The sequence below is a fragment of the Etheostoma spectabile genome, chromosome 1, assembly GCF_008692095.1.
Source record: "Etheostoma spectabile isolate EspeVRDwgs_2016 chromosome 1, UIUC_Espe_1.0, whole genome shotgun sequence".
NCBI lineage: Eukaryota > Metazoa > Chordata > Actinopteri > Perciformes > Percidae > Etheostoma > Etheostoma spectabile.
The window spans coordinates 24,803,348-24,816,671 of record NC_045733.1 but is presented as its reverse complement, the minus strand read 5'-3'; the positions used below and the strand labels follow the sequence as shown (position 1 = coordinate 24,816,671).

The 13,324-nt window shown below is 40.7% G+C and overlaps 1 protein-coding gene and 1 long non-coding RNA gene across 3 annotated transcripts in view; one reads left to right on the top strand and one right to left on the bottom strand.

Annotated features, from left to right (window-relative positions):
- Positions 1-3,204, bottom strand: part of LOC116699498 (uncharacterized) — a 19,845-nt gene extending 16,641 nt beyond the window's left edge. The window contains exons 1-2 of the long non-coding RNA XR_004334497.1: positions 3,194-3,204; positions 1,559-1,561 (exon numbers count right to left, since the gene is read on the bottom strand). This is a non-coding gene — a long non-coding RNA (uncharacterized LOC116699498). The remainder of the gene's footprint in view (positions 1-1,558; positions 1,562-3,193) is intronic.
- Positions 1-13,324, top strand: part of cd276 (CD276 molecule) — a 73,391-nt gene that overhangs the window by 55,184 nt on the left and 4,883 nt on the right. The window contains exons 7-8 of one of the 2 annotated variants that reach the window (XR_004334401.1): positions 3,784-3,822; positions 4,821-4,878. Coding sequence is in view for 1 of the 2 variants with exons in the window: in XM_032530936.1 (XP_032386827.1) it covers positions 3,784-3,806 (23 nt within the window). In the remaining variant the exon portion in view is untranslated. The remainder of the gene's footprint in view (positions 1-3,783; positions 3,823-4,820; positions 4,879-13,324) is intronic. The other variant, XM_032530936.1, reaches the window with a different exon arrangement.

Below are 13,324 nucleotides of genomic sequence, written 5' to 3'. Positions count from 1 at the left end.
GCCGGGTTCCCCTTGTTTTCCAGACTTGCTATGGTGTGTTCACTGGTTGCTAAGTTTATATTCACAGTATAAACATCATCTAACTCTTGGCAAGAAAGCAAATGAGCTTATTTACCAAAATGTCAAATTAATTCTATAACTTTTTGCCTAGTAGCCTACTAATGTTTTTCTTTTCATAATGCTAGTGAACCAGGACAAACGAGGTGTGTTCTTCTTTTTCTGTGATAAGAGTGATGTGATATTTTGCTTACTATGACCTTATGAGTCCAGAATTAATTTTGCCATTAGCAAGCAGAGCAAGCTTCTTCTGCCTGCCCAGCCTCAGTGACTACCCCTCACAGTCCTGAGTAGTTCTCCCTCAAGCATTAATGTCATTAGAGTTATTCATTTGACTCCTTCTTTAGTCTGATTTAATTATTTAGCCTTTATGTGAACGGCAAAGTTAATACCATGTGATTTTAATAAGCTGAGAGGTGAAGGAGAGTCTCTGAGTGAAGCGGAACAATGACTTTCCCTCTCTAATGCCTCGCTCATGAATGTTTCAAAGAGATCTGTGCAGCCAGGAGCAGGGTCAGCCATCCCACAACTAGTGATACTTAATAGTTCAGCTTTAGCTAAAGGTGCAGGGCAAAGGAGAATAGAAATGGGAGACTGTAGTATGCCTGTACTCCAGCGACAAGACAGCAACTTGCAGCCTCCCTCACTCTTGTTGCCTCTTGTCATCGTCCATACACCTGGTTGATCCAGGTGGACGTTGTGGGCTGTGAGCTGGTGAAGTCAAGCTAATGGCTCTGCCTTCTGAGATCACTCTGTAAGCACTTCAGACAGGAAGCTTTGTTTTGCCATCTGGCTCCAATTGCGCTGACAAAGGCAGAGGTTTCTGCATGAGACAAAAGAGCTGAAATGAGCCCCACTTTAATAAACCCGGGATGATGGGGAGCCACATTTGTGTGTTATCTTAATGAGCTGTCCAAAGGAGAGCGCACCTCTCCATTTAAAGCCAGCTGGATTTGAACAATTACCAGTGATAACTAGGGACCTGGGCTTATTCATTTGCAATGGGGAAGGATCCCTTTGTTGCCTATACAGCGTAGGCAAATAATGTCTAACAAACAGTGCAGCGCAAATTCTGGATTGATTTGCAGGTGCTTAAGCCACGAGCAACCCCTTCACACACACTAACATGTCTACACATGCACACACATGCAATGAGACACACCACACACAGAAAGACACACTGTTAAACACTAATCTACAGCCACATGCAGCTATGCACAGTGTCTACAGTTCTTGCTGGCTTCATCGCTTATCTTCCCACCTCCTTTCTGAAATGTGTTCAGTAATCTGAGCATGATGTGCTTTTTAGAGGGGGCTGCAGTCACGCAAGTTCAGCCCCTCCTGTCAGAAGCTGGCTTTAGTTTGTGTGCACTAGCCCCTGTCTCCCTAAATCCTGGACTCCAAGGAGTCAGGCCTTAGCAACAAGGCCCTGGAAGAGAGTGTTAGTCAGTGACCCAGTTCTTTCAAAGACAAAGAATTGTTGGAAATAACGATTTGACACGCCCTCTGAATAGAGAGCTCCATGCGAAAAACGGTTTTATTAACCCTTCTTAACTACGTCCCGCGAAGGTGGGAAGTTAAAGAATATGGGGCTTTATAAAGCTTGATAGCACAAGCCCCACCCTTACCATATTCTGGTTTCTTCATGCCAAGGCCACCACTGAAAGATGGATGACAGTGGCTGAAATCACATTAAAGCTTCAAGCCTAGTAGCTCATCAAATGATTGTAAGAAGCTAGCTAGCTAAGGCTGTGTAAAGGTGACTCTTGAGCAGACAGACAGAAACAAGGACAGCTGTACCAGAGTCAAAGTCACCTCTGTGCTTATTATATTCCCCTTCTGTCCTGTCTATTGAGTTATTCACATAGCAATGGAAATAAATGGGATTAAATATCCGTTTTTATTTCGGCTCCCATGTTAACAGGTTAGGTTTCACACCGCTTGCGTGACACGCACGTCTTACCCCCCAAAACGCGTCCCTGCTATAAAGAAAACAGACGCCTATTTTTCACGTGACGCCTGAGCGTTTCCGGACAAAATAGAATAGGAAAAGATGTTTATGTGTCATTTTGACACAAATACATATTAATAAATGACATGTTTGACAGTCTCTAGATTTTAACATCAATGCAGATACAAATATTTAAAAAAATTCTGTAACCTATTTTGCCATCAATACTGCCGGCATAGAGGTTATACATGGTAGAGTTAAAATGTAAAAAGAAAATTCTTGGACGCACAGCAGTACTAGATCAAAGCTTATTGAAAAGTTGCATACCATATTTGTATAACATAACCAAGTTTGACAGACCTGTTGGTCACCAACATACCATTCCACATGGTTTGAATTGAGAGCGCCTTGGAAAGCAGCTCCCAGGCAGCTCTGTTTGACATGCCCTCCCTTTTCACTGGCAGCACATACAGTTCTCAGCCACTGGGCTCTCCCAGCGGCCACACATTACTGACTAAAGATATGTAAATAGAACATTCATGTTGCCTTCATTATTAGATGTGGGTCACTGGATAACTTCAAGAGTGCTAATTAAAAGAGCTCCCAGCACACCATTGCTTAGTAGTTGCACACACATTACTCAAGCACTGCACTCATGTTACTTGCTGGTTCTGGACCATACAGTAAGCTACATGTTTACTAATGTGTTTTCTCCAAGTGTGAACCCTGAGAGATGACGTTTTTTGTGTTGAAGGCCAAGTAACTGGTTGGATAATAATGGGAATTATTAATCTATCACATGAATCATATACATGTAGGTTTTAAATAAAACTGAATTTTCCAAATAAGTAAAAATTGTTATTTCCTATGCTTGCTTTTGTATATTATCTCTATATATTGCTTGATGAGAAAGGGTTAGATTCCAAAAGGAGATTGCCAATTCCTGAGAAACTTTCTTCTCTCCTTTTTCCCCTCCTTTGTCTTGAGTAAGAAGGAACTCATCAAATATGTGCTGCACACTGCGATACTTTTGCAACCTGTCAGAGGTTATCTGCTGGTCCGCGAGGACCACCCGATCATTGTCAGAAGAGATAGAAAAAATAGCAGCTCCTAAATCATTTGGAATAATGAGTGTTTTCACAGTTAATATAAGCAGTCAAACCACTCATTGATGTGCATCAAAACAACAGGCCAATCCCATTGCTGGTTGGTTTACATATTAGACAAAAGTAACAGTGTAAAGAGTGCTTCTGTGGGAGGACAGGGGTTCTTCAAGAGTGAAGGCAATCCTTTTCCTGGGATGAATCCCCCTGTAAAGACACCATTTACATCCTCCTGCCATCCAACCCCCCTCCCTCTCATTCTCCCTTCTGTCATGTAATCTACGCTCCTCTGACAGCACAGCGAGGCCCGGTGGGATAGTGCCTATCCATCTCTCTACCCCAATCTGCCTCCCCTGTTTGGTTCCACATGAGCACTCAGCTGCTGTGACTAATTAAATAAAGCGCTGTGCCCTCTGCTTCCTGTTAGCCATGGCAAGGTTGGTGCACAGAGATGGAGCAGAGGAGGAGGAGGGGTGCTGAAGGAAGAAGGGACACAATAACAACTACATAGCCTTAAATGATGCTTTGGCCTATGAGACAAGAGTTACTGTACGTTGAGGATGCTGGCACGACCACTTTTCAGTAGTTGTATTGCTTACAGCTTTTTTAAATTATAAAATGCTTTGAATATAAGCTCAAGTATTCATTCTTGTTTGTTTTCTCTTTTTCCAGCCATGACACTACTGAAAAGCTAAGGTCAAGAGAATAAATGTGAGTATAATTCCAATATGTATATCTATGTATATCTTTAATTATACCTGTGTCTTTATGTGTCTCTCAGTTGTCACACTTTTTTCTGCTTATCACAATTGCCTGGTGTTCTCAGCAGTAATGCTCTGGAGGACACAGTATCTCTGTAGGTTATGTGTAAGTGCTGCTGTAATCAGGCTAGGTATGCTGCATTAATTCAGCAGACAGCCGCAAATATGAGAAGTCTTGACATTTTGATTTTAGGTATCACAGGGTCACTGGCTGATATGACAAATCTATTTCATTTTATCAGGCATGTAAACATAAATGTCCTGGCCAGCTCAAAGCCAGTCTAAGAGTCTGAATAATGATAAACATTTAAGGTGTGAGTCGTGTGTGTCTGAAACTATGCATATTCAGTGTCATCTTCATTAAGTTTTCGATCTACTAATTTCAGCTTGTGAGGATGAAATAGGTTTTATAGCATCCTTTTGCTACTTTCAATGTGCCACTGTTTTTGTGGCTGTTTGGCCAATCTTAAACATGACATATATCTATAAGTACACCTCATTCAAATATATTATATATTGGAGGAGAGAGAGACATTCTCTGTTACATGCACAGTAGTTACATACTTTGCTTCCTGTTGGAATTGGTTGAACAGAGAATGTCACTACCTTTGTCATGTTAAAATATTGCTGTGGTAGTTTTGTTTTTTACCCCTGCATCATGATCATAACCCCCACCTTACAGTCTCGCCCCTTGATAAGCTATCTAAAATGCAACAAAATATATGTATTGGTTAAAGTACTGTTGGTTGAGTGACAACAGTCTTAAATATGGATAATCTATAGAAACAAAGCAAACTATAAAAATGGCCCCTATTGTAGCACATATACTATTTTGCAGTAAGATTCTATGCTCAATGCTGATTTTAAAAAAATGTATAATAATAATAATAATGATAATTAATGTTAAGTAATAAGGAAAAGTATGGTCTTTGTTTGTACTGTGCTCAGACATTCAGTACTATGGACAGTTCCACTTCTCACACAGTAGAAGAAGGTGGTTAGGAAGGTGAGCGAGTTTATCTCAAATGGACTGTTGATATTGAATGTTAACATACAGTATATATATAAATATATAACAAATATGTTTCCTTATTTTAATGCTCACTTGTTCCTTTTGCATTTTTTCCTTTGTTGGAGAGTCCTCCATTTTAAAGAGATAGAACGGCGGGTTCTCCTAGTTGGACGACCCAGAACTATCTGTCTTGATAACAGACAAACAGATTAGTTACTGGATTCTCCCTATAGGACATGTGGAGAATTGTTATCGTAATCTGGGAAAAGGTGTGACCAAACAGAGGAACCTCATTGATAATAAATAGCAGTATTGTACATGGAATCATCAAAGAAAATATATCACATATGGTATATTTAGAATACTTTCCTTCTCTTGACTCCTGATATCACTTCACCTCCATCTCTGTGTGTTAGCTCCTGCTGGGCACATGAAAAGGAGGAGGTGGACCATTTTGCTGCCGTGTTGATTGACTTAGCCATGAGTGACACCTGACCAATGAAGACCGGTCAGTTCTCCTACTTTTAGTTGTTTTTCACCCCCAGTTTTTCCAAACCAATATAAATCCAGATGTCCGTTGAAGACCAGGATACTTATACGTTATACTCTATCCATTTCTACTCTGTTTGCATCTTTGTAGGAGTTTCAGGGCCCTCAGTTATGTTTTGCTGTTTCAGTAAAATGCTGTTGGCGCATCATTCTTGTTTTTATAATTCTTTAGTATTTCTTCAGTCTCCAGTTGTGAAAACGGCTTTCTCCTGACCATATTTGAATGTCGGGTAACTAGTTGTTTCTCAGAAAGTTAGGATGATGGTGTATTTTTCCTTGCTTACATTGTTAGACTGAAGGTTGACTGTGTAGCAGTATTTCGTATTTTTTAATGACTCCGCTCTAGTAGCAGGCTGAGCTGGACCAAGAGCAGCAGCATTTCAGAAAGTGATGGGAGCCTGGGTGCTGGCAGTGCCTGTGGCCTTTGGGAAGAGGAATGGGACACTCCCACTGGCCCCATATTCACTCAACCATGTCCTGCCTGTGTCAGACACTATATACCTCCCTGCACCCAGCACATTGACCTCTATAGGCCAGGAAAGCCCAAAACCTTGGAGCTATTTTGGGAAAGCTTCCGTGGTGTAAACAACAAAGGACAGGAGTTGGAAGGGCAGAGGATAGTTTTGTGTTCAAAGCTTTTTCTTTTTGAAGAGAAAAATAGTTTTCTCTTTTGTTGAGACATACATGTTTTGATGTTGGATGCTGACATTTTTAGAGACATTTTAGAGCCACTCCATCAATTTTGTCTTGATAGAAATTGTTAAAGTGTTTTGTCACTATGGCACTGTTGTGATAACAGTATGTTGTAGCTGGTTTGTGTTTTGTCAGAAAATGGGAGATGAAAATGAGAAATGTTGCTATTGGTGAATATTTCCTGCTGTTTAGGACCATTTAAAATGTATTCCACTAACAAGGGAAAGCTGTCCTCAAATTTCCCACAGAAGCTTACTTAGGAACAGTACAGATTTATTGTACTGTGTGTATTTGGTGGCCGTGTGTATGTAATATTGTGAAAGAGGCAGAGAAAAATACAGTAGATGATACTGCTCTTTCGCACACCACTTTCTACTTACTTCTATCTCACATTAGCGTACAGTATGGACCTACACTATATCTGTTCTTCACTGCTCCTCTAACTCTTACATTAATAACCAGCAGTTTCGGTTGTGTGAATACTTTTTATTACAAGGTTGGACAGTTACAGCTTGTTTTTATTAGACCCTGACTGGTCATTGCCATAAAGCAGCAGCATGCAGAGTGAGTAGAAGATGATGGAAGGTGCAGAAAGTAATTTCCTGTAACTAGCCAAAATAAAGTCTGGCTAGTAAGAGTCAAAGAGAGGACATTTGTCATTACTGTAGTATCCACTGACCTTCACCGGGACTATTATTGCTAGGTAATATCCTGCAAGCCCCTCGACCTCTCTGCTGCTGAATCATCCTGGATCAATTATTCTAATATTTGTGTGGCAGTTTTGCCATCGATTAATGCATTTATGCAGAGTGCAGCATATCTTATTTAATAAAGCAAGGCTCTGCATTTAATTAAGTAGTTTCAGAGTGAGGCGGCACTTTGTTTTCATAAACCTTTGCCTTATCAATACGTGTTCCTTCGTGACTTATGTTTATCCACTCAAACTTTTATTGTTTCATTACTGGCAGATAACATAGTAAATGGCTATCTGCAGCACACTCAATATTTCGTAGATTGTTGCCGTCGTTAGTGGTTTAGACTTGCCGTGGTTAGTGGTTCAGACTTGCAGTGTGCTATAATAAATACTACTTACTGATCATCATGGCAGCTATGTGGTTCTGGGAACTTAAACATTATTAGAAGTAGTTGTGTTCAATGAATCCAATTCTATCAAGAACAGAATTCTGGAAGCCGGGTGTAAAGGAGAGTTTCCGATTTTCTTTAAAGAAAGTCTTGATTTTACACTCATCCCCTTTAAGTATGTAGGAAGATGGTTGGTTGTACTAACTCCCCCTCCTCTTAAATCTAACACTGCAGAGTTAACTTCCTGCAGGCCAACACCACTGCCATAAATTGTTGTAGGACATACTCCAGTCTACAGCAATCAGCCAAAGCTAATGTGATGCTTTGGAAGACTTGGTGAATCAGCTGGTTATTTTGCAAAGTTATCTTTTTAGTCTGAAGTTCACTCTTTGCAATTGCCAGTGGAAGGATACTACTCATTGATAGTTGCATAACCACAGTTTCTGAACAATGCTGGTTCCAGCAACATTTGAATAAAAATGCTGAATAGCAGTGTTGTTGGTCTTTGGGCACTGGAGTTATGACCTTTGTTCATAAACTGCAATGATTGTTAAAAGTCTTTTTCGTTCTCTCCATGTGTAGTAAAGGTTCAATTAAACTGGTATTGTGCAGAACCTTTGCCTGGACAGAGATGGCTGCAAATGAGAAGAGAATACATATTCAAAGGCAGACATGATAAGAATAAAGAAAAGTATGTGAAAGGAGGAGCAGCAGGGACAATCCCGGTCATCTACCTGACGACTTTCGATGAATTCCAATGAGAGAGATTCCATTTTTAAAGATAGGCCCTATAGGTGCAATTAGGGCTACATAATGACCCTTTACCAGCTTCTTCAGCAGAGTTGTGAAATATTGATTTAATTTGCCCTTATATGTTCCCTTAAACGCTGAAGAATATATCTTGTTATAGTCATTTGCAGAAATAGCTCAGGGTTTACTATGTCATGGTTTTATAAGTGTTGACTGCATCTAAGGGAGTCCTTTCTCAAAGGATGGGGACAAGATAAAAGGTGAAATTTGAAAGGAAAAAACTAGTTTATATGTATTTTAAAAGCCGGCTGCAGCTAGGTATTCAAGATGGGATGTGAGCTCAATGAACATATTTTTTTTTAGTTGGTACGAAAAAGAGAGACAGACTAGAAGGGACAGAGGGGGGCTCCCCCAGTTCCTCTCTGCTTTATGTGGCAGGTGACGCCCTGCAGACACTGATGATGTCAGACAGGACACTTACGTTGGACTCTCTCCAGGGAGGTGTCTTGAAGTAGAGTCTGACTCGCTATTCCAGTATCTCTGATCTCTGCATTATTTATGCTTTTGTCTCAGCCATTTATCAGCATTTTTATACCTCGCAGCCTCATTCTACAGTACATCTCCTGTAATGGAATAGGCTGCAGCGATGATAGCCTCTGAGGGAAGCCAATAACCGAATATAGTAGCTCATATTGATATCAGAAAACTGTGGAATGGACAAGTGTGCTGCGGAGCAGTGTCTGCATACTGTTTAGGACCTTGGCAAACATCCATTCACATCAAAATAGTGCATTGAAAAATAAAATATAACGAGCAAAATGCTGTGCTGGCTCCACTTTCTTACCTTTATATTAATTTTTACAACATGAAACTGGTAATATGTGAGCTGTGCTCGGAGCAGCACAGCAACTGAATCTCTGATCAATGACAACTAATGAACACGGCAGGAGTTCTGCTCTGTTTGCCTCTCGACAGAGAGCTGCCTTCTCCAGAGAGCTCTTTTTTTCTCCTGTTTATGCCAGAAAAGCACAGGAGCCTTCATTGACACCAACTGCCTCTGGGCTCAATTAACTACCATAGATTACTCATAATGCAGATGAGAGACTGTGTACAAGATCAGCAGTGTGGTGATGTTTAAAAACACACAAATGGTGCATGCAAGGATACAGACACCTGGGACACTGTGAGTCTGAGATATGCTATCAATGTATAGTTAGTAAAACCTGCTCCAAAAAAGGGCCATAACAAGCAAAATAATGCACTCTTTCTACTTTAAGGACAGTGATTATGCCAACAATGAAAACATTATTTGCATGCACAAACATATATTCCTTGAGGCTATTTTATAAGGCTCTATGAACCAAAGTACATCAGAGGGGGCAATGGAAATTGCTACACATATCCAGTCAAGCCAATCGCTGTTAGTTTCCCTACCACAGGTGGCAGTGTGCGGGGGGGTTGCACTAGCTCAATCCGTAGGGAGTTGGGATGGGAACTGGATGGTCGCTGGTTCCAGCCCACATACGGACCAAAGTATCGTGGTGGACTGGTAGCTGGAGAGGTGCTGGTTCAACTCCTGGGCACTGCCAAGGTGCCTTTTCATTGGCAGCCCCCTCACTCTGACATCTCTCCGTTTAGTGCATGTATATGTACTACGTGTGTGTGTGTAATAAGTGTAAATTGTTTCCCCTTGTGGGACTAATAAAGGATACATTATTATTTATTTCGTCAAATTCAAGCTGCTGTTTTTGGCAACATGATGAGTCTTTCCCTAAAACCCCAGAATTTTTCCACTTTCTAAATGTTCCAACACTGCCCAGCATAAAGTTTTTAAACCTAAACTAGTCTTGACACAAGTAGTTTTTACATGGACCCCAGCCTATTGTTGTTACAAAGGATAGCTATCAAACAGAATCTGTTCAGCACCAGAGAATTTGCAGATGGCACAAACCTAAATAATGAACAGCCCCCCACTGTTTTGGAAGATGCTAAACATTTTGATTATTGAATAGCGAGATTACTTTCATGTGTCGCTTTCTGAAGTGTGCACACATTACCATGAGACTGTAGGCAAAGTAGCACGTGCACAGGTGAAGGGAGCACTCAGTAGATGGGCACTGTAGAAGTAGAGTAACTAATGTGATAAGAAGGACCATGATTATACATGTGGAGCAAGCCATTCAAAATCAAGTGCACAGAAATGATGCTGTTGAAATGCACTTGATGGAACTGACTTGAGGATGTTGTGGAAGGTGTTTTCTTTCAACTAAAACATCAGATGTGATTGTGTCACATGCAGCTAATTAGTGGTGCTAAACTACTAAACTGAATATTCAACCTGTCAGTCAGTAAGAAATTATAATGTCACTCTCATTTACTCTGGTTGGGCATTATTTCAAATGTGTAGAGACACAGTAGGGTATGGCCTATGCTATAAAAAGGGTACCAAACTATTTTTTACACATTATAAAACATCATATTCTATATTATTTAAAAATAAATAAAATATATACTGTATATACATAATATCACTTAAAAGGGTAAATATTCATCCACAATGGTTTGTGGTTGTGGTGTTACTGCAAAATGCAGCATTGACCTCTGTGCATACCCATGAAGGGCTAAAGTGTGCAATTAAATTGGGCTGAATGTAAACTCATCAACACGTCACAGTCTTTCAGCCATTGCTTAGCTCAGTTCAGCTTAGAGGGTGACAGTCACCTTCATGCTGCATCAAGGGAACAGCACAGGTGGAAGACGGACACTTGGCATGTCATCCTGTGTGACTCTTAATATCCATCCAGATTTACATACTGAGAATATAAGTGGTTTAGGGTAAATGATTGACTCGCCTCTTGAGGTGGCCGGCATCCCAGTGTGAGTGCAAGATATATGTGACGCTTTCTTTTCCACTCCTTCTACCCTTCTCCTGGTACTGAGTCACCTCGCCTTTAGGGCTTACCACAGGAGTCTCTTCAAATGATACTTTAGACTGAAGTGGAGAATCAAGATTAATGCACTTTCACGTCCCACCCAGGCTCCAGGGGAAAAAGTCTTATAATTAACACCAGGGGGCTGCAGGCTGCTTTTGGAGAGAGGTCGAGGGTGAGGTTCCTCGACCATAGAAGAAGAGTTGATAAAGGTGTGAGATTTTTAGAGCATGATGTGTGCTGCTGCTTTGGAATAATTGTGGAGTGGTAACAGAATGACCCGCTAGACACCTCACTCTGGCTTACTATGGGGACAAAGTGGAGAGGCTGCTGCATCATTCATAGTGATCATTGTTATGTACGTTGTGACCCATGTGGATTATCACTGAGGCTAACGACTGTACTTTTTCCCCCCCAGCCTGCTCCATCAGAGATTTCCTTGCCTTTTTGCATCACTGTTTAGTGTTAAATGAGACACATTACAGTGTGTTAATTTACCGGCCTCCTGGCCCAGCAGGCGTCTTTCTTACTGATTTTACTGACTTTTTATCATCTATCATCAAACTGGAGAAGGTCTTAATTATTGGAGGCTTTAACCTGCATTGATGATCCTACATGTGACACAGCTGCTGATCTCCTTTCTCTAAGAAACTTTTAATTTTTTACTCAGCATGTTACTGAACCCACACACATTAAGGACCACACCCTGGAGCTCGTCTTCTCTCTTGGTCTAGATAGAGCAAATGCACGTGTGGAAGATGTTCTTGTGAGTGACCATAGCTGTGTGTTCTTCGACATTAAATGTCTTCTAGATCCTCTGCCCTTGAGAATCAGGGCCCAAAGGCGCATTAATAATCATGATGCTGCTGAGAGGTTCTCTGCCTTGTTCCATCCATGTTCTCTGATGGGTGCAAGGATGCAGATGTGTTATCCAGTCTTTTAATAGTCAGTGTTTAACAATTTTAGATGAAGTAGAACCAGTTAAATCGAGCATTATCTCCCATAAAAATCCTTGTCATTGGATTGATAAAGCAATCCAGAGTTTTAGGTGAAATTGGAGAAAAATTGAATGTCTTTGGCGAGAACCTGCTTCTTTTCTCAGCGTATGCCCTCAAATATGCACAATCCCAGAATCTTATTTGAAACCATTAATGCATTAGTGTCTCCTTCTGGCGCTTAAGCTTCTGTGTCATCTAAATCGGACTGTAATGAATTTCTCCACTTGTTTGTAAATAAGATCAGCGATGTTAGGGCAAACATCTCACCATGACTTTTTCAGAATTCTGCCTGTGACTTCTTTCCCGCTTCTTCTTGGTCCACTTTTCAACCTGTGACATTACATGACGTCCCCTCTCTGCTACATACTTTTAACTCCAGTGGGCCCTGTATTGTTGAGATGCTTAATACTTCCCTTTTAACTGGTGTCATTCCCAGTTTTTTAAAACATGCTGGTTTTAAGCCTGTACTTAAAAAGCCCGGTTTGGATCCACTACAACCTAAGAACTACAGGCCAATTTCCCAACTTCCATTCATGTCAAAAATTTTAGAAAAAGTTGTAGCAGAGCAACTCACCCATCCTAGAGAATCACAAGTTGTTTGACAAATTCCAGTCTGGTTTCCGTAAAAAACGCATTCTACAGAAACTGCACTACTTAAAGTCTCTAGTGATATTACGATGTCTGCTGACTCTAAGGAATCAATCTGAAACTGGAGAGATGTAGTGTGGGGTACCTCAGGGTTCTGTCTTGGGACCTATTCTGTTCCTCTTGTTCATACTTCCTCTAGAACAGATAATTAGTCATGTTAGTGCTATATCTTATCATCTGTATGCGGATGATGTCCAACTGTACTGCTCGTTTAAGGATACTGAGTTCTCTAAACTGTCTTCTTTAATCAACTGTTTGACTAGTATCAAACAGTGGTTATTTGACAACGTTTTGCTTCTGAACTCAAATAAAACAGAAACACTAGTTATCACCCCTGAAAGTTGAATCCCTCACATAAAGCAGCACATTGGTGACTTAGGCCTGTCTTGTCCAGCTCAGCCTTAGGAGCTTAGGTGCTGCTTTTGATTCAGTTATGTCCTTGGAGCTCCACTGTAAACAATTAGTTAGGGACTGTTTCTTCCAACTGAGGAATATTTCCAAATTAAGAACACTTGTAATTAAGGGGGAGTTGGAGATGATCATTCATGCTTTCATTTCTTCACGCTTGGATTACTGCAACAGCCTTTTTACCTGTTTGAGTAAGAAGGAGATTGACCGTCTCCAGGCTGTTCATAACTCAGCTGCTAGGCTTTTAACTCACATTAACAAAAGAGCACACATCACACCTGTTTTAACAGCACTTCACTGGTTACCTGTCCAGTATAGAATTTAATTTTAAAATCCTGGTCCTTACTTTTAGAACCCTGCACGGTCAAGTTCCTCCATACA